The following is a 26,609-nucleotide window of genomic DNA, read 5'->3' on the forward strand; positions in this document are numbered from 1 at the left end:
ACAAGGCCAGCCCAGGCTCCCCACAGTCCTGACTGGAAAATGAATGAGTGCAGTTGGGCTTTGTTTTTTAAGACGGGATATGGTTCAGTGGCAGAGTGCTCAGCGCTGTGAGCCTATAGGTTCAGTCCCCAGTACCATACCTATGTACGATGAAACGCGCTGTCATACTTCCTGTTCCGTACTATACTATGGATTTCTCACAGTTTTTGAAAATGCTTCAAAAGAAACTTTTCTCTTTTTCTGTGCTGTATTTTTTTTTTAATTGACACTCTACAATGCCTGGGCAGTGTTTGAATTCCACGCTTAAATGATCCTCCAGCCTCAGCCAAGTAGCTATAGGCATGCTTTACCACTCCTAGGTGTTTAAGGAGTTCTAAAGTGAGCTGAGCAGTGGTGGCACACACCTTTAATCCCAGCTCTTGGGGAGACAGATTGGTGGATCTCCAGGAGTTCAAGGTCAGCCTGGTCTACAGAACAAGTTCCAGGACAGGCTCCAAAAGCTTCAGAGAAAGCCTGTCTCAAAAACCCAAAAACAAAACAAAATTGTTGTCTGTCTAACTTATTTAGAACTGTCTAACCTTACTTTCTTTGTTCATTAAAGGAGGAATCAAGATGTGGTTTCTAATTTAAGTAAAGTGTGGAGGATACGTCATTGGAAATGGGTAATAAAGTGAAACCACTCTCATGGTAGAGAATCGGTGAATCCACAGAGGGTTCTGATGTAGGAGGGTCTTCTGTTTTGTGTTGATTTCATTGGTAAATAAAGAAACTGCCTTGGCCATTTGATAGGCCAGCCCTTAGGTGGGTGGAGTAGACAGAAGAGAATGCTGGGAGGAAGAGGGAAGTGAGGCAATCGCCATGCCTCTCCTCTCTGGGTCAGACGCGATGGAGCCAGCCGCCAGGTCAGACATGCTGAATCTTTCCGGGTAAGCCACCACCTCGTGGTGCTACACAGATTATTAGAAATGGGTTAAGCAAGATGTGAGAATTTGCCAATAAGAGGCTGAAACTAATGGGCCAGGAGTGTTTAAATGAATATAATTTGTATGTTGTTATTTCCGGGGCAAAGCTAGCCATGTGGGAATCGGGCAGGATGAAAAGCAAGCCTGCTTGCCTCATCACTACAGGGTACTATAGAGATTTTATTTGTTATTTTACTAAAAATAAAGTTTGCCTGAAGATCAAAGTGCAAAGCTAGCCACACTAGTCAGTCATAGAGGCTAGGCAGTGGTGGCACACACCTTTAATCCCAGCAGCCACACTAGTTAGCCACAGAGGCCAGGTGTGGAGGTGTATGCCTTTAATCCCAACACTAGAGAGGAATATAAGATGGGAGGAGACAGGAACTTGCTCACTTTCAGTCAGAAGATTTCATAGAGGTAAGAGCTCTTTAGTAGCTTGGCTGCTTTGCTTTTCTGGTCTTCATCTTTTTTGTTTTTGTTTTTGTTTTTGTTTTTTTTTCACTAGTGTATAAATTATATTTATTATTGTACAATTAATGTGCAATTTAATATATTTTATACAATTATGTATTATATACAATTAATATTGTATTATTAAAATTAATTTTATTATTATAGTTATAATAACTATTGTAATTAATATGTTATGGTATTTTTTTTAAACCCCAATATCTGTCTCTGGGGTTAATTGGCATTAGCAAATGCTGAAATTCAAACAATAGTAGTCAAGCAGATGGGCTGGCAGTTATATGCTAAAGTGATGGCAAGTCTGAGTCAAAGATGCGGGTTTGAGAAAATAGGTTGTTCCTCTCTCCAAGGAAGTGTATTGACTAAGGGAGGAGAAGAGGAGCAAACCTCTTACCGCTTATATTGGAGACTGAGGAGAAAATGAAAGCAAATGGTTGGCAAGGAACTAGAGAGATTAGAAATAGCAGTGCAGCATTTTCAAATGTAAGGAAGTTTTTTTGAAAAAGTGGTAAAAGAAGAAAGTAGAGCAAATTAAAACTAAAACAAAACAACAACAACAAAAAGACCTGATTTTTTGATTCGGCATGGAAGAGTTTCTTCGAATATGATAGGCAAAATATTTCCTAAAGGAGATCACATCTTCTCCAGAATCTGAACATGTCATGGTACATGGCAAGGTGTGTATGTGGGGGGTTAATGTTTGGGGTGAAATTTAAGTTACAAATCAGGTCTGCAGAATTTGTGACATCCTGTATTATCTGGGTGTGCCCAGGTCATCACAGGATGTTAAGATGGAAGAAGAAGGAAGTTTCCGAAGGTGTGGTGTGAGAGCCTTGACCAGCTTTTGCTCGTTCTCAAGAGGGGCTGTACCACCTGTCTTGTCCCTGACAGGAGGAGCATAGGAAGGGTTTATTCTCTCACATTTGAGATCATTGCGGTGGCACAGGCATGGGAGCAGAGGGGCCAGGAGGCACCTGAGTGAGAATCTGGTGCCAGAAACGGGTGGGGTAACAAGGCCTGTGTGAGAGGCACCCATTTCCTCCAGCTCTGGTTGGAGGCGGGATGGTTTCTGGCCTTGGATAGAGTTGTTCAGGGTTTGTGCAATATGGCACTGATCAGGAAAGGACATCAGTGGATTGATAACAGACATCCTCCATCTTTGAGTAACAGTTCAATTGTTACTATAGCAACACAAAATGGAAACTATTAATAGCTAAGTCCTTGTGTGTCAGATACTGTTGTACCTTTCTATGTATTCCTTATCAGGATTAGATGAATTTAATTCTCTTGAGTTTCTGGTGTAGACACCCTGATCTACAAATGGAGACCATAAGGCCCCATGGGTCTCCTTGTCCAAGGTCACACCAGGGCAGAGCAGACCAGAAATGGATGAGATCTTCTACAGTAGTGTCAAATGGGGTCATTTTCCATCCTTTCTGAGAAATTGTAATTGAGAAGTTACAGAACATTTAAATGACTAATACAAGAAACATTCCTATCCTTGCTTAGAGTCAAAATTATGCCCTAACCTAGAGGCTCTTTGCAGTTGACAGCAGCTGGGAAAGAGATCAGTTTTCTCCAGATGACATCAACCGCAAGAGTAGTTGGCTAACACAAAGCAGGACACCATATGTTTTGTGTGCTTTTCGTCATGATCTTGTTTGGCACATTTGTTTTTAACTGAGATTTTTTATTTTGTTTTGATACTTTTGGGCTTTGTTTTTGTATTGAGAAATAAAATGAAACTGGGTAGGTAGGGAGGTAGGGAGGTGGGGAGGATCTGGGAAGACTTGGGGAAGAAGAAAAAATATAATTGGAATGTATGAAAAATATAATTTAAAAGGTTTTCAACGTTGACCAGTTTTTGTTTCTCCATCGGTGCGTGTTTATATGGTGTGGTGGAATCCTTTAGAAGTCGTAGGCATCACATTTCTTAATCTTTTTTTTTTTAAATAATCAGAGAAATAGTGTACAGAAATTCTTTGAGATGTTTACTTGCACGGGACTCATTTTTAAGAGAAGAAGAGAGGATAGTTGATGTGTAGAAGAGCGAAGTTAGATTAATTACCTAATTGCAGTCGATTATCTTTTGCCTGTTGTTAGATAACCACAAAAGTAACATGCAAAGGGCCCCTTGTAAATTTGTGTGGTTATTCTTTTGCATTTACTGTATTTGATTAAGGACTCAAGCGATTCTCGATTTCGCTTCTCACGCATGTGCATGACGGCATTATAAGCCAGTTCCTAAACCAGGCCATAACGGAGCAAGAGGAAGCAAGGGAGGCGGGACCGGAAAAAGGGGTGGTCGCGGGATATGGCCTGCGGCCCGCGGCCCGGTGGATGCTGGGAACTGTAGTTCCGTGCCGCAAGGTATTCCTGAGCAGGGCCCGGGAAGAGCCTGACTGGCTCCCTGAAGCCGCTGGGGCGGCTTCGTCGGGACGCACTTCCGCGACCGCGGAGGGAGGCGCGGCCAGAGGCTGCTCCGAGTGGGCGAGCAGGGTGCTCGGGCCGTGAGGACCCGGTAGGTGTGGTCAGGGACGCTTCCTCTCGGAGTTTTCTGCAAGTTGTTGAGGGTGTCGTGTGGAACGGCCCAGTGGCGGCGAGCCGGCATTTTAAACGCTGCCCGCATGAGCGGCTGGGGAAACTGGCTGAGGAGGTATTTGGTCGAGCGCTAGAACATTTTCATCCCTTCCTAGGAGCATGGAAATGCGGGGCCGCGCTGCTGGGGAGACGAGGGTGGGCGGAGGTGGAGGCGCGAGCTGCGGTTGCTATTTTGGCGGCAGCGGCTGACGCGCCCGGTTGTGTAACGCTGACCCGCGGCGGTCCCCACGCACCGCGAGCGCGTGTGGCGGGCTCGCCCCATTGGCTGCGCGCAGCCGTCCCTTTCCCTGCGTGGCCGCTCGGGGTCTCCTGAGGACGCGGCTCCACCAGGGGAGGGGAGGGACAGTCCGCGCAGCACACCACTGCCACCCTCGGTGACCGCCCTGGAAGAGGTCTCCAGGGGTCCCAGTGGTGTCATTGATGTCAGATGGGCCCTTCTGATTGTGAAGCAGTCATGCTTGCAGGCTTGGTATCAGTTCAAGAATCATGGACGGGAGTGGGGAACCTTGACCCAAGTCAGCACCCAGCCACGTCCTGCGTAATTACTGGAATGCGACCGGTGATGAACGCCTCGACCCAGGAAGCTCGCGGGCATTTATGAGTTTTCACTCAGCCTACCTGTTTGAGCTAAGTAGTATTTAAAAGGAAGTTTATCCCTGTTTAGAGATAGGGAAACTTCCTGAAATGGCAGGTTGAGTCAAGGATGATAGCTTAAGGCATAAACTAAAAAGAACATTCTGGTCGCAAATTTCACGATGAACAGTGCAGATCCGTTTTGTCTGGTTTTATTGTGAGCACCATTTTTTTTTAAAACACTTTAAAAACAATGCATTTCTTTCCGTTCCAAGATAGTTGTATAGTTTCTTCATCGGTCTCATTATTTCATGATAGCTGTGAACTGAATCTTAGAAAAAAAAAAGCCATTAATTTTTTTTCATAGATTACTAACCCAGTAAAGTAATTTTTATTTTTAGCCTTAATTATCCTGAACTTTCAAATCACAAAGCGAGTGTTATTTTTCTTTTGGGACTCACATCCAACCGCGACTATAAGAATCGATCACCTGTGTTGTTTTTGTTGTTTTGTTTGCTTTGTAGTGGTGCTGGTGATTGAACCTGGGACTTTCTACATGGTGGGCGAGCATCCTAGCACTGAGCTACATTCTCAACCTTACACTCTCCTTTTGAAAAACGTATTGCTTGCCTTTTCTGATGTACCATTTTATTAAGTCTAGATAATTGCTATTTTTTTTTCTACTTCTCTGTGAATTAGTTTCTAGAGAAGTGCTGTAGTAATTTGGAGCCTTTCCTGTTTCCGTAGGCCCACATTATCTCTGCTTTGTGTGCAGCTGTGCACCGATTTCATCTGATTCTGGAGGAGCAGGCACACTAACAGGTGAGCGTGTCCTTTGCTTATAGAACGTCTCTCTTCTTCTGCTGTCTCAGCCGGGAGCAGTGATTTTCTTCAACAAAATAGCAGTATAGAACCCTTGTGGTACAGTGATTGATGGTTCCGGTTTCCAAGAAAACCCAAATTATAGATAGAACAGATGGCCATTGTTAACATCAAGAGTTAATTTAGTGACTATGAGATATACATTCCTTTGAAGTGATTCCTTGGAATTGTCCCTGAAAAAAATTATAATGGATTTGTGAATTCCCAAAGCTCTTAGCCACTGTTTTGCATCAGCCTTCTTTGAACTCTCTTCAAAGCAAGAGAAAACATCCTTTTGAAAATATTTTTTATTCCAGGTGATATCATTGATAACATTTGTGTACCAGATGTTCTTCTCTGAAAGTCCCTCTGGCACGGGTGACAGATGTGGAGTGGTAGTTTTGGAACAGAGTATTTTATTTGGTCAGTAATCATTCCAGAACTGTCATCATTGCTAGGAAAATGCTTTTGTTTTTCATTTTACAAAATTAGACTTTTGGCCACTAAGGAGCAGGAAACACGCACACGATCTAGAAACAGCCCGAGTGCCTCCGGGAACAGGAGTAAAGTGAGCAGAATTTACACTAAACCAAGGCTGTCATTTTCCCTGTAGCCCAGCTAGACACGTATGGATAGCTATGTATTTACTTCTTCAGTCAGCGAGTGATAGAGTTCCTCCCGTGTGCCTGTAGCAAACACCAGCGACAAAGCAAGGATCTCTGGCCTGGAGTTCAGTCTGTTGGAAAGAAGAGTATGTAAACCAGGAGTGGTAGGCATTCTCACCGCTGCCGAAGAGAAAGTCAGGGAGTGCTGCTCACATCCATCGTTCAGAAAGTGAGAGGGTTAGGTTGGTTTCCCTCGCAAGATGACTGACATCAGGTAAACAAAGGATAGGCAGGGACTGACTACGCAAGGTCTTAGAGCTTCGGAGAGCTGGCTTAGCAGTTTAGAGCACCTGCTGCTCTTGCAGAGGACCTGGTTTGGTTCCCAGCACCCACACGGCAGCTCACAACCAGCTGTAACTCCAGGTGCACCCTCTTCTGGCCTTGGCAGATACTGTTTGCGTGTGGGGCATACATGCAGGCAAAACATCCATACACAGCAAATGAAAAGAAATCTTTTAAAAAGTGTGGAGGATTAGCATGTGGCCAAGCTCTTACTTAGATTCAGAAGTGGGAAAATTGGACAGGTGAACGGAAAGGCAGAGTGATTGCATAGACCGTGAGGTCTGTAAGGTGAGAGTGGCCTACGAGAGGCCTAGAACTGGGGTGAAAGCTGGGTGGTGTAACTGTGGGAAGGTTTGACTCCGAGTCTTTATCATTCAGGAAAGGGGAAGCTACTGAGAGGAAAGAAATGAAGCCACAGTCGGATCTATTCTGGATGTAAAGCTGATTGACAAAGCACAAGAGTAGAAATCTTTTTCCTCTCTCACACATGAAGAGTCCTAATCTGGAAGACAGCAGTATTTTCAGTTTTCAAACTAAATATATTCTTTTCCCATCACCGTGTAAAATGTTATCTCAAGTGGAGTAAGACATCAGATTGTAGATACGTAGAGTTAATAACAGGACAAAAAGTGAAATCACCAGAGGAAGTTGTGAGATGCTCGACATTAACTTCAGCACTGGGGTTGAGGCTGGAGATTGCTCATCTTCTGCTCCTGAAACACTTTTTATGGCATCTTCGTTGACTCCGTTTAAAACTTTTAGTCCTTGCTGTCTCACCGTGGCAAGCTCAGAGAACTGATGCAAAACTTACGTTGACTTGAAGCAGGGTGTGGTTCAGTACACCAGGACTGCAGTAAATGTAGCTCTGCCCATCTTCATTAGTGTGGTTTGTAGGCTGAGGGTTACAGGAGAGGATTAATAACTGCATATACTGATCCTGTTCCCCCATCTTCATTAGTGTGGTTTGTAGGCTGAGGGTTACAGGAGAGGATTAATAACTGCATATACTGATTCTGTTCCCCCATCTTCATTAGTGTGGTTTGTAGGCTAAGGGTTACAGGAGAGGATGAATAACTGCATATACTGATCCTGTTCCCCGTTGCCTTTGGGTTGCAGGAATCGGTGGCACAGGACACTGTTTGGAGAGATACTAATTACTTTGAAATTGTAAGTATTTGTTCCCATTTCTGGAAGCAGGGAGGGAACAGTGATTGAGTGAAGAGTTTGAGAGGAGTAGCTGAAGGAGTCTTGGAGCTTTAGAAGAAACAGGAATAACCTCCTTTTTATTGCTCAGTCTTTCTCTAACCCAGGGCAATAACTTTTTAATAAATGGTTTACTGGCTTATGTTGCTTAATATATAACAATGTTCACGTAATACACAGCAATTATGCAGTTGATTAACCGTCAGTATTTTGAGTTTGTATGGGGCAGCATATTTTATTAGCACACTAGACCAGTGACCTGAGTGTCTTCACAGGGTGTCTTCCATATGCCACATGCAACAAAAGACATTTGTTGAACAAGTCATAGCCATTTCTTTGTCTAGCCCACATCTGTGAACTACTTTATATGGTCTTGGTACAGGGCCCACTATGCATTCATACAACCCTGGAATGAATTGTATGCCTGGCGCTATGCATGTACTCATCATATATGGGGGAAAACAGGTCAAAACACTCCTGGAGCCGAATTCTGGAGCTTGGCAGCAGTAAGCATTCCTAATGCAAGCATTCTCAAACCTGCACCAAAATGTTCATCCTTTGTGCTAAAATTAAGCAAGAGAGGAGGATTTTTTTTTTTTACCTGCATGAAAACTAAACTATAATCTGTCATTTTATTCTGAAAATTTCCTAGGACAGTTGTAGCTTCTGACACTAACAGAAAGCAGTACAGGTGGTAGCTAGTAACTCTGGGAAACTTAGAACCGCCCTCTTTACTCTAAGGTAAGGCCATCCATGGCCAAACTCGATTTTCATATTATACACTTAATAATGTGTTACTATTTGAATACACAGACATAGAATTTCTGCTAGTAAAACTCTTCCTAATTTGTATGACTATATAACTTATGCATGTAGCATAGTTTTCTAAAGGACATTGTACCTGCTTGCTGAGACACGTGCTAACCTAGTTTCTTAGCATTTTGTCATGGTTATCTTTCTGATCCTGGCTTCTGGGAATGTTCTTGTGCCATTTTTGGAAAAGATAATGGATTCTGTGAGCACCATCATAATGTATCAGAAATAAAAGTTACTCTCAACTTCACCCCTTCACCTTGCTTTAAATAACAAGAAAAGGAAATGTAGCCATGAGAATTTGTCTGCTCTGTGGCCTCCTTGGAAAATACACTTGAGTAGTGCTTTGAGATCACTGCAAACTCTCAAAAAAAATTTAAATCTGAATCAGATACTGGTTTATATAGTTAATTGTACATGAGAAAAGAATACAGCCTACTACTTTGAGAAGCAAGAAAAGGCTTGCTGTTGTTTCTGTTACAATAGCATCAGCAGAGAGAGGTGTTCTACTTCAGAATCTCCATTGATCGTCCACAAACGTTAATAGCTCTGTAACCACTGAGTCTAGAGATTTCCCTGAAGAGCACTTGAATCAAATTGAATCAGCCAGAAGGTGGGTGAGCAGAAACCCAGGACTTTGTTCTCCTGTTCTACTTGCCTGATTTCCCTGGAGATGAGCTCATCCCACTTCTAATAATTTCCTGACGTGTCGAATTATAGCAGTGAGGTGTGTTACCCTTTTCCTCATTGAGCAATCGTTCAGCACACCTTGCTCAGCGCTCTCCGGTGTGCCGAGTCCTGAGCACGGTCACACACAAAGGCAGCCGCTGAGCGGCTTCACACACCGCATCCCCCTTTTCTAAGCATCTGCTGTTACACGAACACATTGGATCCCTGGGGGAACCTGTGAGGTAGACACTGCTTTCATACCCATTTTGCGGATGCAGACTAAAGGCACAGGGAATGTCTGTCCGTCTTGTGTGACCCAGAGTCAGCTCTTAACAGCCTGCTGTTCTGCCATGCTTTCTCCGTACCTTTGCAGACCCCTTACTCCCCTGCTGCCTGAGTGTCGCTGTGTGTTTGCTGGGGCGCTTATGCTCAATCTCTAGCGCTTGTAGCCAACTATTCGTTGTTGAGTGTTCTAGCTCCTGCTGTAAATTGAATTATTCATGCTTAATGTCTGCCTTTTCATTGTACACCTAACATGCAGATTGGCCCATGTATGTATGCCAAATGAATATTAACAACAAAGAAAATTTTAGGTGTGATGTTACTCAAGTTAATTTTGAAAGAAAAAACGATTGTGGCCAAAACTTTTAGTTGTTGTGTGACACAGTGATGACAAAGTGTGTGTGTGTGTGTGTGTGTGTGTGTGTGTGTGTGTGTGCATGTGTGTGTGCGCGTGTGTGTGTGAGTGCGTGTGCATGTGTGTGTGCGCGTGCATGTGTGTGTGTGCGCGTGCCTGACCTGGGACACACACTGATGTGCATTCCTGTCGTACAGGGAGGAGATGAAGTTCCATCTCCCTCCCTCCCTCCCTCCCTCCCTCCCTCCTCTCTTTCTTTCCAGAGGGGTGGGGTGGGGTGGGGTCTGGTTTAGGACTCACCGTAGAGACCAGGCTGGCCTCAGACTTACTGTAGTCCTCCTGCCTCAGAAGGGCTAGGAGCCGACAAGCTCTGCAGAACTGATGCTGCCGGGCAGTGGCCCTTGTAGCTCTGCTCTCTCCTGCTGTGTCTGATCTGCCCCCTGTGTCACCCCTAGTTTGACCGGACTGTTCACGCCGACCTGCCATGGGCTGCCGAGATGTGCACGCGGCCACAGTGCTCTCCTTCCTGTGTGGCATTGCCTCTGTGGCAGGCCTCTTCGCGGGGACTCTGCTTCCCAACTGGAGGAAACTGAGACTCATCACGTTCAACAGAAACGAGAAGAACCTGACCGTGTACACCGGCCTGTGGGTGAAGTGTGCCCGGTACGATGGAAGCAGTGACTGCCTGATGTACGACCGCACCTGGTACCTGTCTGTGGACCAGCTGGACCTGCGTGTCCTCCAGTTTGCCCTGCCTCTCAGCATCCTGATCGCAATGGGTGCCTTGCTGCTCTGTCTGATTGGAATGTGTAACACGGCCTTCAACTCCTCGGTGCCTAACATCAAACTGGCCAAGTGTCTGGTCAATAGTGCAGGCTGCCATCTGGTGTCTGGACTCCTGTTTTTCCTGGCCGGCACTGTGAGCCTCACCCCATCCATCTGGGCTATCTTTTATAACACTCATCTCAACAGGAAGTTTGAGCCGGTCTTTGCCTTTGACTATGCGGTGTTTGTCACTATCGCTAGCTCGGGGGGTCTGTTTATGACTGCTCTTCTTCTGTTCATTTGGTACTGCGCGTGCAAATCTCTGTCGTCGCCCTTCTGGCAGCCGCTGTACTCTCATCCCCCCAGTATGCACGCTTACTCTCAGCCCTATTCATCGCGCTCCCGCCTCTCCGCCATAGAAATCGACATTCCAGTAGTTTCACACAGCACTTAACAGAGATAGAGTTGACCGTGACAAGTCCCTGTCATGGCCTCACGGTCCCCTGCGTAAAGAGCCTTTTTGGACCTGTATACGTTTTTCCTTTGTTCTTGACTAGTCAGTGGAGCCAAATTTATATATCTTGGTAGAATGAAATGCTGCTAGATTTTATGAGGTCTATATTACGTTCTAAATGTGAAACATTCCTTCTATCTTGCTTCTAATCCTAGAAGGGGATTCAGCCTCCCCGTTGATGTCTGTGATAGAACAGCACGGTGAGACACAGTGCTGTTGTGCTTGATCCTTGCAGTATTTCAGATCCTGTTTGTCTCTGATGACTTAAACCGAGAAGAGCAGTTAAGTACAAGGAATTTCAGTCAGGAGAGGATTGCAGTTCGTCTCCAGGACTCTGCCAGCTCGAGGGTATAATTTTGTTCTCTCTTAGGACTAATTGCATAGGCACCAGTATACTGAAGATTACTATCTTCTACCTCGTATCAGTGGAAAGTGACATCATTTTAAATGATGTCAGAGTAAGGTTAACATTTGACCTTTTTTTGGTTTTCAGACAGGCTCTTGCTCTCTCTAGACCAGGCTGCCCTCAGACTTTTCACCGTCCTCCTGTCTGCCTCCTGAGCAATGACTGCAGGCATGCCCACCCACATCTAGCGCATCAGAATTTTTAGTTAGAGTTATATTGTTGGAGTTGAAATGTGCCAAGTGACAGGAAAGATAAAATCCTTTCCAGATTCCCATCAGTCAGGTAGTCCTTGTGCCCTGCACAAGATTAGCGGCTAAGACAAGTGAGCAAAAGGTTGTTGAAGCCAAATGGTTGCCTTTGAGACCTACATGGCAGGGCGCAGGAGCCAGTTCTTAGTGACGGCATAAGAGTCACGTGGTGGCTCCTGTGTCAATGAGTGATGTGTGTGGTGGCAGCTGGACCGCTCAGCTCCTGCTCCCTCCCTCCCAGCCGGCCTTTAGTCTGCCTCGCGCGCTCGGGTATTACACTGGAGGACACACAAAGGAGGATGTAGCTACATCTGTGGAAATTCTGGTCTAATACAGATCAGACTGATAACTGACAACCAGCTGAACGGCTGTGGACTTCTCAAGCGTTGATCCAGGAAAATATTTCAGCTGAGCCATGCCTGCCTGGCACAGCCAGCCTGTGGCACACCAGCAGCAATGTCCTGGACACAGAGATTGACCTGGTAACAGTTTCAGATAAGGAGAACAGGAAGGCAGTGGAGAGATTAAACTGTGCCCTTTCTACCTCGGAGATTAAGATGATGCATTAGAGAGAGATAGGTTTTAAAAATGTCTCCTGATGTGATATCAAGTGGAAGAAAGCATGTTGATACTAAAGTAACACTAAGTAACATTAAGAGTTGTTGGTCTTAACTCTTGGTGGTTTGAGCTGCTCACCTGGTATAATTTCAGTGTACTAGCACTGTGTTTGTAAGGATTGTGGTATATTATAGTTACAGATTTTTACAAGCGGCTGATTTTGTGATAAACAGTTCATGATGCCTCTTTTGCAAATCTGAGTATTTCTATAGAGATGTGTAGTAGTTTTCCCTAAGTCCAACACTACTTCATGTAGGCGAGTAACGCCGATCGTATAATTTTTAAATGCTGTCATTACAAAGCATGCACATCTATGGTTTTTTAAATTATCGCTTTGAATCTTTATCACCTCTGGTTCTTCTCATTCATAGATATCGCTAAGTATTGATCATTCCAAGACAATGGCAGCTGAATTTCGAGATTAGTATTAGTTTTTCTTTTTTGTTAGTTAATCTTAGGTTTTCTCTCACTAAACTGTTGTTCAAAAGGGCCAAGAATTCCACCGTCCCTTGGTTGTAGTATAAAGAGTTAAAAGTAGGGCCAGGCATGGTGGCTTTTCACATTAATTCCAGTACTCAGGAGGCAGAGACAGGTGCATCTCTCTGGACATCCTGGTCTCCATAGCAAGTTCCAAGCTGGTCTGAGGTATACAGTGAGACAGTGTCTCAAAAAACTTGAAAAAGAAGAAAAGAAGGCAAGCGGACTGACTCACTTGTGAGAACACGACAGTCTGCGTCTCCCAGGGTTGCACTGCAAACGTGAAGCTTTCTTAGGAGAGTCTTTGGCATCATCATCTATAGCCTCCAATTAGTATTTATTATGAATTTATGAATTCACTCAGGAAGAGAAACAGCTGTTTCTGTTGTCGTTTTGGTGTTGCAGCTTTGGCATAAATAGCTATTTTGTAAAGCCATCAAAGGGAAGCATGCGCTCACAGTCCTTCCAGCCACTCGAGCACTCCTGGACCATGGGAGATGGGACACCAGGCTTGTGTTGTCCAGCTTCAGAAAAGAATCAGTTCACTCTGCTTGTCTATGTGCCCTGTGATGGCTAGTGTGTGCTATAAACCACACAGTAAAAACCTCAGTGGGCGTGGTGTGCTGCCTCATGGTTATTAAAAGATGTTATTTTTACAAGTTTGTCTCTGTTCTTCTCTCAGCTTTAAGGTAAAACATTTTGAGAAATGTTTTTCAAGTATATGTCAGTGAGATTAAGGCACTCCTAAAGACTGTGGACTAGGATCTAGAAGTAGGGAGTCGCTGCAATGCAAGGAGTTGTTGACAGAGCGCATCCTCTAGTCTCTGGGCTGTTTGCCAGTCTACAGAAATGCTCTGGAGAAAGATGGCGGCCGAGTTTTCTTCATCAGTGAACTTCTGTGTTTAGGCTCATCAGGAATCTTTCCCCATCCAAAGGGGAAAGGTTACAGGAAGATGTCCTCTACTCTTTTTAAAGTTTATGGTGAGCTTTTGTTTTGGAATTACAGCCATCTGGAACCATTCCAGACATGAACTCCCCACTGAAAACCATGGTTTATTGTGGACTCTTAGGTGGCAGAACCATATGTTACATCAGAAATCAGAAGCAGCTTCAAATCGAGCATCCCGGCTAGTCATACTATAGCGTACTAATCTGCACTTAGTTCCACAGACTCGCCCAAGGTGAGCAAGTGCTAGAGAGCATTTTATGCTAACCAGATCACAGGAGTCTGGGTTTTAGCCAGAAGTAAGAATATACATCATTGCATCCGTTATCAGGATGTGCATAGGGTCTCTTGAAAAACAGCTATTTCAATGTTGAAGCAAGAAAAATGCAGAAGGAGCCCAGCACACCTGCTGTGAGCGCCCTGAAGGTGCATTCAGTTACATAGCAGCCAAGTCAAGGAGCTCCCACTAGGCAAATCTGAAACCCTGAGCTTCACAGTGAATAATAGTTGAGTTTGTGGCCCACTGAGTAGAGTTAGCTGTATGATCACACCGATAGAAATGACAGGAAGTCACTTCTTACAGTTAAAAAAAAGGGTATAAAAAATCATTGATAAATCAAGATCGGGCACCAACATCTTTTAAGTGGGGTTCTCTTCCCCAATGCTTTTTATGTATATAGAGAATGTCTTGCCTGCCTGGAGCCTTCAGAGGCCAAAAGAAGACATCAGATCCCCTGAAACAGGAGTTACTGACAGTTGGGAGCTGCCACGTGGATGTTGGGAATCAAACAAAGAGTCCTCTGGAAAAACAATCAGTATTCTTAACTGCTGAACCACCAGCCCAGCCCCTGCCATATGCCTTTTCTTGCCTGTATTTCTAGAAAATAAACCTGTGGAGTGGAAAGGCCAAAAGGCTGCCCTGAAACCTGGCAGCCCTCCTCTGGGGTCAGCAGGTGCCTGGAAGGCTCACCTTGTCCTTTGTCACCTCTGACCACACAAACCAGGCTTGAACTCACAGAGACCTGCCTACTTCTGCCCCCTGGGTGTTGGGATTAAGGGGTGCCACCACACCAGGCTCTGGCTGCTTTAAGAGCTCAAAGGTAAGCAGTGGGATGCTGATGCCAGGTAGTGGTCCCTGAAAACCGACATACTGCGCATTGCTTCCCAATACACGGAAGAGTGACAAGTTGGTGGCTTGAAATTGGTCATGGAGGAAGCATTTGTACCTCTGAAATTACCAAGTGCTGCAAGTCAATGTCCTTTTCTCTGATTATTGCACATTTACCAGCATACTCCTGCCCAGAAGAGATTAAATTGCCGAGTTTCAGATGAGTTAATAAGGAAATAATAAAATTTAGGTGGTCTCTGCTACTCAGCATTATAGCAGCCATCCCTCGCACCCATGTTTGTGGCCAGCTATACTGTGCCGCTACAGGAGCGGGAAGCAATTTCCCCCTCCCCCAAGACAGTGTTTCTCTGTAGTTTTTGATGCCTGTCCTGGAACTAGCTCTTGTAGACCAGGCTGGCCTCGAACTCACAGAGATCCACCTGCCTCTGCCTCCCGAGTGCTGGAATTAAAGGCGTGCACCACCACTGCCCGGTGCAATTCTTATTTTTAAAATACATAACTTTTTATCCAAACACCTGTATCTGCAGTCACTCATCTGAAAGTACCACGGCTATTTTCTCAGCTGGAAGACGAAAATAGTTTATTACAGAACTCATTAGTGGTTGAGTTGACTAGCTTTCTTACTATAAAAACTCATTAGCGGTTGAGTTGACTAGCTTTCTTATGATACAAACTCATTAGTGGTTGAGTTGACTAGCTTTCTTATGATAAAAGAGCTAAGGTGGTGGAGAAGGAAGCAGAGACATCCTTCAGTACACGACATTGAATCTCATTGCTTTCCTAACACTAAATCAGAGGGTTTCACACCCCAGAGAGGACACCGAGCGCCCTTGGTAGGAGAGGATGAGATTAGTGGAAGAACCACAGGGCCAATGGTGCTAGCTGGGTAAAATAGGCTTGGGCAAAGAACAGAACAAATCATTCCTGACACCTTGTGATAAGGGAGAATTCTCCATAGCTCAGCTCAAAGGAAATCTGCACCCAGAAGTGATTGATGCAAATTCCACTTATTCAGAGAGCTAAAAGCAGGTAAGTATAAATACATTTACATGGCAAAGAACAAAGTTGTCCTGACTTTGTTTTTTTGGATTTTTTTTTTTTTTTGGTTATTTGATTTTGAAGTGTTTGTTTGTTTTGTTTTTTTGGTAAAAGCCCCACCATCATCAGTTACGTGTTACAAGTCTGGCAGCCTGTGTTTCTATGTTGAAATGCTTTTTTTCGTTTTGACAGATGCCTCTGCAATCTATTTTAGAAACAAAAGCACTCAGACTGCCAAAGAAATTAACAGTGAATGGCACTAGCATGAATAATGCCAGTGCCAAATAGAAGCGCTACTACACACGTCCCCAGCTCTACTGGCGCTCTCTTTGGGGGCTTTGTGACATGAGGGCAGGACCAGCTTCCTGAGCATTGTGGAATCACAGTTTAAGGACTTTTTGGTTGTTTCTACTTTCTAGCTATTGTGAATATAGCAGCAACGAGTATGGCCAAGCAGGTATCTCTGAAGAACACTTGAATGTTCACCACCTTAGCCATCAGGGAAATGCAAATCAAAACTACTTTGAGATTTCATCCTACACCCATCAGAATGCCTAAGATCAATTTTAAAAAGTGATAGCTCATACTGGCAAGGATGTGGAGTAACGGAAACATTCATCCATTGCTGGTAGGACTTCAAACTTGTACAACCACTATAGACGTCAATATGGCAGTTCGTCTGAAGATGGAGATCAGTCTACCTTAAGATCCAGCTATACCACTCTTGTATATATACACAAAAGATGCTTCATCCTACCTCAGAGACACTTGCTTAGCCATGTTCATTGCCATTCAAAATGGCCAGAAATCGGAAACAACCTAGATGTCCCTCAACAGATGCATGAATAAAGAAAATGTAAATTTACACAATGGAGTTTTATTCAGCTGCAGATGCATGCCTTTAATCCCAGCACTCAGGAGACAGAGGCAGGTGGATCAACTGAATTCGAGGCCAGCCTGATCTATAGAGTGAGTACCAGGACAGCCAGGGCTACAGAGAAACCCTGTCTTGAAAAACCAAACAACAATAAATGAAATCTCATGAAAGTTACAGGAAAATGGATGGCATTATAAAAAGTCATCCTGAGTGAGGTAACCCAGGTGCAGAAAGACAAATATGGTATTTGCTTATATGTGGATATTAGCTATGTTCATGATAACCAAGCTACAGAACACAGAGGTTAGGTATAGAGTGAGGGACGGCGGGGAGGGGAGGGTGGGGCAGATAGAACTCTCAGGGAAAAGGAAAAAGTTTGGATGGATGGGGAAGAGCAGACTGGAACAGGAGGGTCAGATGGAAAGGGGGAGGGAGAGGAGGATAAGGGAGGGAATACAGAGAGAGAGCTAAAAAAATTTTCATTGTTTTTACTGCATTTTATTTTTTTTAATTTATTTGAGATAGCTAAAATTTAAGGGCCATGTGAGGGATAGTATGGAAACGTAATTAGGTAGAGGTTTCCTAAAATATCTATGTATGACGGTGATCTAAGTGAAATCATCAAATACTGAGGAGACAGAGTCATCTCTTGTCACCAAATGAAGCTTCCAATACCAGGATTGGGTTATATCTAATTAAGTCGTTGGTCAAAGGGGTCCCATGGGAACCCTGCCCACAACCAAGGCTGTTGTCAAGACTGTAGGTTGCTCTCCACAAACTGATTGCAAGGCCCCATTACTGAGGACAGCAGCTACACAATTCACTGAACACGGTGGTTGTGTCAAGCCGTTGCCTACATGGAACCTTCACCTCCGTATTCTAAGGTCTTTGGTTAGGTACTCTGCAGGCTACCAAAGGAGAAACCTAGACACCAACCCAGCCACAAACCCTTTGATCTACAGTGCTGTCCTGTCTGCAAGATGTCCTGGGGACACAAAGTTTGTGGGAGAAATCAACTAATATCTGATTTGATTTAAGGCCCACACCATGAGAAGGAATTCATACCTGACATTGCTTGGATGACCAAGAACTTGAGACCAGGGACCTAGGGTAAAACCAAATACTATTTTTTTTTAAAATAGCAATGAAATGACTCCTAATAAACAGTACCTCGTTCAGCCCTCATCGAAGAAGCTTCTGCAAACCGTCCTCTCAGGTCTCGGTGGACCCTGCAAATAGGCAGAAAGAGTGAGAGCCGGGCTGGAGGACACCAAGGAAACAAGGCCTCCAATCCACATGGTCAGTACACATTTGAACTCACAGAGACTGAGACAGCACACATGGAGCCTGCACAGGTCTGCACCAGATGGGGTTCGAGAGCTGGAGGAAGTGGACACAGCCCCGGCCCTATTTCAGAAGTGATCTCTAATTGATAACCAGTTGCAAGTGAAAATTTAATTTCGTTCAAGCAAGTTTCACATAGACCGCATGCTTAACGATAAATGGCCAATAGAAAATGAACTCAATGGCATCTTTAGAGGTTCCTTGCCGCATCATGTCAGGGTTCTTTTTTTTTGGTTCCTGTCCTGGAACTAGCTCTTGTAGACCAGGCTGGCCTCGAACTCTTCTATTTTATCCTATTATTTTTATTATATGTATTTTTTTCTTCTCTCTTTTTACCCTTCAGGTCCTTTGTGTAAATGTTATGGCTTCCAGTTTACTGTTTTTACGAGACTCCTGAATGTGTAAATGAGAAGGTCTCTCTCTTGTGGCTTTTCTTGGGTTCTTCATGTTTGTTTATTTTGTTCAGTTCTGATGTGTTAGTTTTTGTTTCATCTTATTATATTATAATCCCATTTCAAAAAGAAAAAGAGGGGGGCTGGAGAGATGGCTCAGCGGTTAAGAGCACTAGCTGCTCTTCCAGAGATCCTGAGTTCAGTTCCCAGCAAGCACATGGTGGTTCACAACTGTCTGTAACTCCAGCTCCAGGGGAGCTGGCGTCCTCACACAGACATGTATGCAGGTAAAACACAATGCGCATAAGATAAAAATAAATTACAAAAAAAAGAAAAAGAGGTGATGACTTTGGGGGGGCAAGGAAGGAGGCAGAGGGGGGTGGAAATGGTGCACACACAGTACTCGTATGTAAGATTATCAAAAATCTTTTAAAAACGTAATAAAAACCTGTACAGTCACACAACCTGCAACAGGGAACCTTGCTGCAATATTCTGATTACTGCCCTAAAACGTTTATCTCAGAAGAGCCCATGAATTTTCATTTTGACCAGGGATACATAAAGTATGTGGACTATTTATGTGAAGACATTCTGGGGAAAGCAACACACAAGCTTTGGAGCCGGGCACATTTTGGATTCTGTCCAAACTGCTTCCCACACATACTGTGCAGCGCAAAGGCTACATGTCTCACAGCAACCATGCTCTCAGCTTCAGCCAGTACAATCTCGGCTACCTACTGGTGCAATTGTGAAGGTTAGCCATCGCCGGGATGTAGGAAAGACGTGCAGGAAGAGTGTACTTTAATTATAATGATTACTCAGACAAGCAAATCTGTGTAGTCAGCCCCCGTTGAGATCAGTGCTCATCACAAAAATACGTATCTTTGGAAAAATAGATCTCTTTACAGGAAGCTGCGGCCTATATCATCTTGCCATCAGCAGGCTCCTCATAGCTCCTTATGACGATAACATCAGCGGTAGTGGAGATGAAGACAGTAAGCAGAACTCTTAATGTTAGCTATTGCCTATAATGTTGTCATATTTTAATGATTCTATTAGACAAACAAATCAGTGGAAATGAAGTGAATAGAAAGATCACGAGATTCAAATGTGTGTGTGTGTGTGTGTGTGTGTGTGTGTGTGTGTGTTCATGTTCCCTTGTAGCTATGATGGAGGATTTCCCCCGTTCCCATTACCAAAACCACAGATCCCCAGATATTTGCAACCAAAGAACTATGCCTTCATTGCTCATCAGTTTCAAAGAATGATATTGAGGCACCAACTTACAAAATAGAAGGTGTCCTTTGGTTTCTGTTGCTGCCATATAACACCATGACCAAAAGGTAAGTTGGGGAGGAAAGGGTTTATTTGGCTTATGCTTCTATATCACAATTCATCATCAAAGAAAGTCAGGATGGGAACTCAAGCAGGGTAGGAACCTGGAGGCAGAAACCGAGGCAGAGCCCATGAAGGAGTGCTCTGCCTGGCTTGTTTTCCATGGCTTGCTCAGCCTGCTTTCTCACAGAACTCAAGTCCACCATCCCAACAATGGCACCACCCACAGCGGGCCCTCCCCATCAATTACTAGTTAAGAACATGATCTGCAGGCGTGCCTACAGCCCAATCCTATGGAGGCATTTTCTCAGCTGAGGGTCCCTCCTGTCTGATGACTCTAGCTTGTGTCAAGTTGACAAACTCCAGCACAGACACCAAATCTTCAGTGTTACCGTGATCAGTTGTGCAGTCCCCCACAGAAGAGGGCAGGGAGCCAATACAGATCCCCACCATTGCATACAGTTAGATCATGTGCCCCAAGCCAACTTAGGAGATTCTGCCTAAATAGCCTGTTTTCATTATTTTGTGGCCGTTAATGTTATGTGGTCACCATAATGCCAAATTAGCAAACCCTGGACCATTGCACTCAGGAGATGCCTGGGAACCTCTGGTTAAATTTTAATCAGTTGATCCGTTCAGACTGTTGTAGGTGTGCTTCTGTTTAAAAATACCTTATGTATGAGCAGTGTTGACTTACGAACACAGCTCACAGTCGGCAGCCCTATGAGTCAATAAAAAAGCAAAGTTACATAATACATTCATTTTCCCTTTATGCGTGCACAGTCTTCTGTTTGTGAACACTGCGCAGCAATCCCAGATTATCCTGGAGACAGGACTATTAGCAAAATCAACACACACACACACACACACACACACTCTCTCTCTCTCTCTCTTATGTACCATACACACTCTTCTGCTTGTGAACACTGTGCAGCAATCCCACGTTATCCTGGGGACGGGGCTCTTAGCAAAATCAACACACACACACACTGACACACACTGACACACACACACTCTCTTATGTACCACACACACCCATGCAGCAACCCTCCACATACTACACACCACACCTCCCTCACCCCCAACCTCACACACCACACACACAGACCACACGGCCACACACACACCCTCTGCATACCAGAAACACACACCACATACATACCACAGCATACCAAAGACACGCATCAACCCACACATCACACCATACCACACACTCACACCACACACACTCATATACACACCACACAAAAGCATGGAAACACAGCACTAAGCATGTTTATAACCACAGAAAAGATGTTTATTCTTAGTGTGAGAGCTGAGATAGAAAGGCAGAGCTTGCTTGTTAGTCCCTCACTGGAATCCAGAGTTTGGCACCCATAGAAATGTTTCCAACTCTGCAGATGTCTGATCTCAGCTATGAAAGCACAGTGCGCATTAACGCAGGTCATAAACAGATTTTTTTATAAGAAGGCTAATTCATAAATACGGGATCTCTGAGAGTAGAGATCAGTGGAGAATGCGGTTGAGAAGCAACAGTTCCAAGGCCTTGGACTAGAGCAGAAAATGAATTTAGTGTTGTATAAGATACATGTAACCTGGGCATGGCAGCAGACTGACTTGTTCCTGTACCCCCAACACTCGGGAGCCTGATGCAGGAGGATTACTAGTTGAAGCCCAACTTGGGATACACAGGAGCACCCTGTCTCAAAAATAAATGCCCATCTATGCGACATTGGACCATCTCTCTTTTATTTTGGAGAGGACAGAGCAGGGAAGCTATGAAATGGGGGAGAACTCTGTCCTGATGGCAGGGTGGCTTTGGGTTGGCATCTGAAACGCCCTGTTGGTGTTCCTTGGTCTCTTCTGTAGGGCCAGTAATAGTCATCTTCTTCTCCCAGTGCAGTTCCCAGGGGAGTCAACGAAGCCTGGCGTACCAAGCTGAGGCAGGAGCAAGGCCAGCCATGCCGTGTGGAGGCTGAGTGAGGTATGGTAGAGGACCTTTATGATAGGACCGTGCACTCGGGAGGCACCGCTTCTGTAGCCCTGTCTAATCTCTCTTTCTGTCCTGAAAGAAGTTCTTGTTGCCCAGCTTTATAATTACTTAGCCTCATGTGTACAAGAAACTCTCATGTTTCCTCAGCAGCCGATTTCAGTATCTGCTTTAGTGATGGGTCTATTAATACTGAAACGAGTGATATCTAGTCAGTGTGCATTTGTGCCTGTTTATTTTAGATCGGCATAAAGCATGCATATGTACTCATTAGTGGTATGATACGCCTGACTCTATGGATTTTGATAAGGTGCGTATCAGCTGGGGCCTCTTGAGATATTCGGACTTGCCAGTGGCCTACCACATGAATGACAGCATTTACAAAACATTCAGCTTGGAAGACCCCTGAAGCTCCGGCTACCAGTCAGGTCAACCTCATATGCTCTCCCCTCAGCTGTCCTAAGGTTCGTTCACAGGGGGACTGTTCTAAAACTCCGCGGCGCTTTAAAAGCCAAATTAATACTGTGGAAGTCTACCCAGTTTTAGAGGAAATCTCTTTAGAAGAAGACACTTTTTAAAATTTGAAGAAATGTGGTTTTTCAAGGTGCGGTGTGACACAGCTACATTTTACACAGCGGCACATTTTAACACCCGCCTCAAGTGGCTTAGATGGGACCTGCGTGCCTAAAGCCTTCTGTGTGTGGAACAACCCTGACATCTAGTGGAAAACTTCCGTAATTACAAGGAATTTTCCTGCGCTGTTTTTCTTGTACAGGGTGAGGAGAAATCAGGGTGCACTAAACCTGGGGAGGCTGCCAGTGCCATTTCACCCTAAGGTCCCAGTTTATTCTGACACTGCTTAGCACAGGTATCTGCCTGCGTCAACTATAGACTCATTGTAATCTTTATTTCATATCTTAAAAACATTTAGCCTTTAATCCCAGCACTCAGGAGGCAGAGGCAGGAAGATCTCTGTGTTGGAGGCCAACCTGGTCTATGGAGAGAGTTCCTGGACAGACAGGACTACACAAAGAAACCCTGTCTCAAAAAACCAAAAGAAGAAACGAAGATTTAGATCCAATATATGTCTGCGCTTGGGAATTGCATGTGTACGTGCTGTACCCATGGTCCAGAAGGGGGCGTCAGATCCCACGGAGCTGGAGGCATGGGTGGTTGTGAGCCTCTGGTGTGGGTGCTAAACTCATCCCCTGCAGGACTAAGCAGTCTGAAGTGTTGGGCCATTTCTCCAGTTCCCTTAACCTTCATTTCTTTGTAATAAGGACCACTGTTTTCATTCTCCTTGTTTTTCCCTTTGTACTTTTCCATGAAATGCCAGCTCGTATCTGTATCCTGCCATTGTAAGATTTTCCATATTGAAGAAATGTGTTATTTATCATCTCTTGCATAAAAACACCTCAGTTTGTCATTTATTGGTTTTCATTTTTATTTTGGGAGTGGGTCTTTTGTTTGAGACAAGATCTCCAGGCCAGGCCAGTCTTCAGATGACTTTAGACTCCTAACTGCACCCCCCCCCCCAGTGTGAAACTACAGTGTGCATTATAGCTCATGTTGTGACAGGTAGACTCTGGGGTTTTGTGCACGACAGGCAGGTGTCACTACTGGGGCACACTCTGCTTTATGTGGTTGTGATTTTTTCATGAAATAAGGTATAATGACACTTTCCTTTATAACTATAAAGGTCATTTACTTTCATGTCACATATAAAAACAACTGCCTCTCCTCTCAGAGTATCTTAGTTATGATGTCTATTGCTGTAAAGATACACCATGTAAGAAATTCTTATAAAAGAAACACTTAACAGAGGTGGCAGATTGCAGTTGGGAGGTTCAGCCCATTATCATGGCCGGCGGCATGGCGGCATACAGCAGACACGGTGGTGCTGGCTGCATCTTGGTCAGAAGGCAGCAGGCAGTGCACTGGGACACTAAGAGTAGTTTGTGCATAGGAGATCTCAGAGCCCAGCCCCACAGCGACTCACTTCCTCCAACAAGGCCACGCCTACTCCAGCAAAGCCACACCTCCTAATAGTGCCACTCACTTTGGGAGTCATTTTGTTTCAAACCACCACACAGAGAATAAGACTAAAAAAATCATTTATGTTTACCTAGGTAACATGCTGTGTACAATCAAGTATTTTTATTCATTAAACCTTTTATCCTGATATTTTAACAATAGAAAGATAAAACATTATTTTTTTTCCTAGCAATGTAAAGATGATTCACAAATCTAAATAAAGCTGTGAAGAAAGATTATGATGTGTGCCCATAGACTGTGATGGGAAACAAACCAATATAAGTGAGAGCAATATTAATTCCACTTATGCAGAAAAATTATTTATTTACTGCAAGGACACAGAAAATGTCTGAAAGGGCGCACACAGGTATGTCAGGGTTATGCACACGTAAGGCTATTATTAGTGTGGGGCTGGAAAATGGCTTAGTGGTTAGAGCACCAGACGCTTTTCCAGAAGACTTGGGTTTAATACCCAGCACCTAGATAGCAGCTCACAACCATTTATATCTCTGGTTCCTGGGAATCTGCCGCCCTCTTCTGGGCCTCCATGGGTACTGCATACAGACAGTACACAGACTTTCTTGCAGGCAAAACATAACAATTAATTTTAAAAAACTGCTAGTGAGTTCTTGGCAGTGGACAGAGCCATTAGACAGTGGCAAGAGGAGCAGAGTTTTACCTTCGAGACTACATGGTTAGCTACCATTTGAACACATTATCATGAGATATATTACTTATGTTATAGAAATTGTTTTTTAAAGAACATTTTATAGTATGGGGAGATGTAATGGTTTGTGTTTGTGCCTTGTATTAAATGAAGGCACAATCCCCAACTGGGCACTGCGAGGTGGAAAATTTAAGAAATGAGGTACAGTAGAAGATCTTGGGCATGTGGGCATGCCTTCAAAGTCTGCAGTGGGTCTCTGGCCCTGGTCCTCTTTTCTCCTGATATCTGTCTATGACTGTGGAGAAGATTTCCCCTAGCATGGGCCCCTGCCGTGATACCTCAGCTTGCAGCAGATGCCAGAGCAGTGTGCTACCTGACCCCAGGACTGGAGCCTCCAAGACAGTGAGCCAAGCAAAGTCATCTCAACACAGGAAATAGTCAGGAACTTTACTTACCTGCAAAACAAGTTACAAAGCAATGAATAAAGTATCCTGATCTAGAAAACAAAAGGATCCCTATGTAAAAAAAAAAAAAAAAGTACAGGGTGGATCCACACCAACAAATGCTATCGGTGACTTCGGAGTGGAAGGCTCGGAATGAGTTTGTTTTCTGCTGCACTAGCCCCTATTTTCTAATACTTTATGGTAAATATGTGTGACAGCTGGGAGCAGAAAACAGGAAAAGAAGTCACTACTTACTAAGATGTGACTTAGAGATGTGACCCCCATCTCTGTGGGGTGCTTTAGATTCAGATAGCATTTTCCCAAATACCACACACCATTCTCTCTCTTCCCCACCCAGCTAACTATTGTATTCTTACACGGTGGCCCCCGGAGGGTGGTGCCCACACCTGCAACCCCAGCACTCTGGAGTTGATGGGGAGGACAAGTTTAAGGCCTATTTGAGCTATGTAAATGGTGATAGCATTTAAAAAAACAAAAGCAGATACAATGACAACAAGAATGATAATTTACAGATTTTTTTCCTATGAGATTAGATTTGGAGGCTGAGGATGTGTTTAAGCAGCAGAGTGTTCCCCAGCAAGCATGCAGCTCTGGTCCTCTGCAGAGCATGGAACTGGGCTTGGTGGCACATCCTATAGTCCTAGCCCTCAAGAGTGGAGACAAGATCAGAAATCCAAGTTTATCCGTGTGTACATGGTGCTTTGGTTTGGTTTTTTTGAGACAGGCTCTCTCTCTATGGCCCTAGGTGTCTTAGAACTTGCTATGTAGACTAGGTGAATCTGGAACTCAGAACTCACAGACATCTTCTGCTTCTGCCTCCCAAGTACGAGAATTAAGAGTGCACACCGCTACACCTGGCCTACCCTGGGGTTAAACGCCATTCACATGAACAGGTTGGGTGCCTTCATTACATGGATACTCCCGCTTTCCCCCAAAATATGCCTGCTTTCACCCCCTGGCATCTAAATCATGTTTGACTTTTCTTGGACTTCTGCCTGGAAATCGAAGGCAGTGAGGAGCCTCCTGCAGCATCGCTACACAGAGAGAGTCTAACACTCCCTCACCTTGTGTATGTATCCAGCCTGCCCAGATGTGAGCGTAACTTCTGCAGGGCTGGTAAGTAGCGGGCAGAATTGGAGCCTGGACTTGTGACATTTTCCTCCCGAGCCCACAGGCACTACATGGAGTAGAGACGTGAACGACAATTTTCTCTGTAAGAGGAAGTATTTGCACAAAGAGTACCAACCCTAGGCGTGTGGCTCCAGCTTATTTCAAGCATGGCTTAATCTACCGGCCAAATGCGGAAGAGTTTCTACCAAACACTGAATGCATGTGCATGTTTAAACTGACCCTATTTCATGTTGTGATTCTCTAGTTTAAATAAGAGACCATAGGAACATCTTCCTGCTCCTTATAAATAGGACTTAAAAATATTTTATAATGAAATATAAGTACAACTATAGAAAATTAGGAAAAGGATAGTAATGCTTCCACCCTGCTATTATACAATATACTGTAACATGTTCCGATAAATTTTTATTTAATTTTTTCTAAGCAATAAAATTCCTACATTTGTGTCTCAAATCCTATTGCATTGGCCAATACCTAACAATCTGCATTTTGAAAATTAA

The 26,609-nt window shown here is 44.2% G+C and overlaps 1 protein-coding gene across 3 annotated transcripts; it reads left to right on the top strand.

Annotated features, from left to right (window-relative positions):
- Positions 1-3,805: 3,805 nt before the first annotated feature.
- Cldn12 (claudin 12) lies at positions 3,806-13,412 on the top strand. Of its 3 annotated transcripts, none has more exons than XM_005358304.3 (4): positions 3,806-3,951; positions 5,352-5,426; positions 7,529-7,579; positions 10,190-13,412. In XM_005358304.3, exon 4 carries the CDS (start codon positions 10,219-10,221, stop codon positions 10,951-10,953), a length of 735 nt encoding a protein of 244 aa, XP_005358361.1. In that variant the 5' UTR covers positions 3,806-3,951; positions 5,352-5,426; positions 7,529-7,579; positions 10,190-10,218; the 3' UTR covers positions 10,954-13,412. The 3 variants fall into 3 exon arrangements, with proteins under 3 accessions (XP_005358361.1, XP_005358362.1, XP_026640476.1); XM_005358305.3 differs by lacking the exon at positions 3,806-3,951 and adding an exon at positions 3,966-4,086; XM_026784675.1 differs by lacking the exons at positions 3,806-3,951; positions 5,352-5,426; positions 7,529-7,579 and adding an exon at positions 7,595-9,041.
- Positions 13,413-26,609: the final 13,197 nt, after the last annotated feature.

This window comes from Microtus ochrogaster, chromosome 26, assembly GCF_000317375.1.
Source record: "Microtus ochrogaster isolate Prairie Vole_2 chromosome 26, MicOch1.0, whole genome shotgun sequence".
Taxonomy (NCBI): Eukaryota; Metazoa; Chordata; class Mammalia; order Rodentia; family Cricetidae; genus Microtus; species Microtus ochrogaster.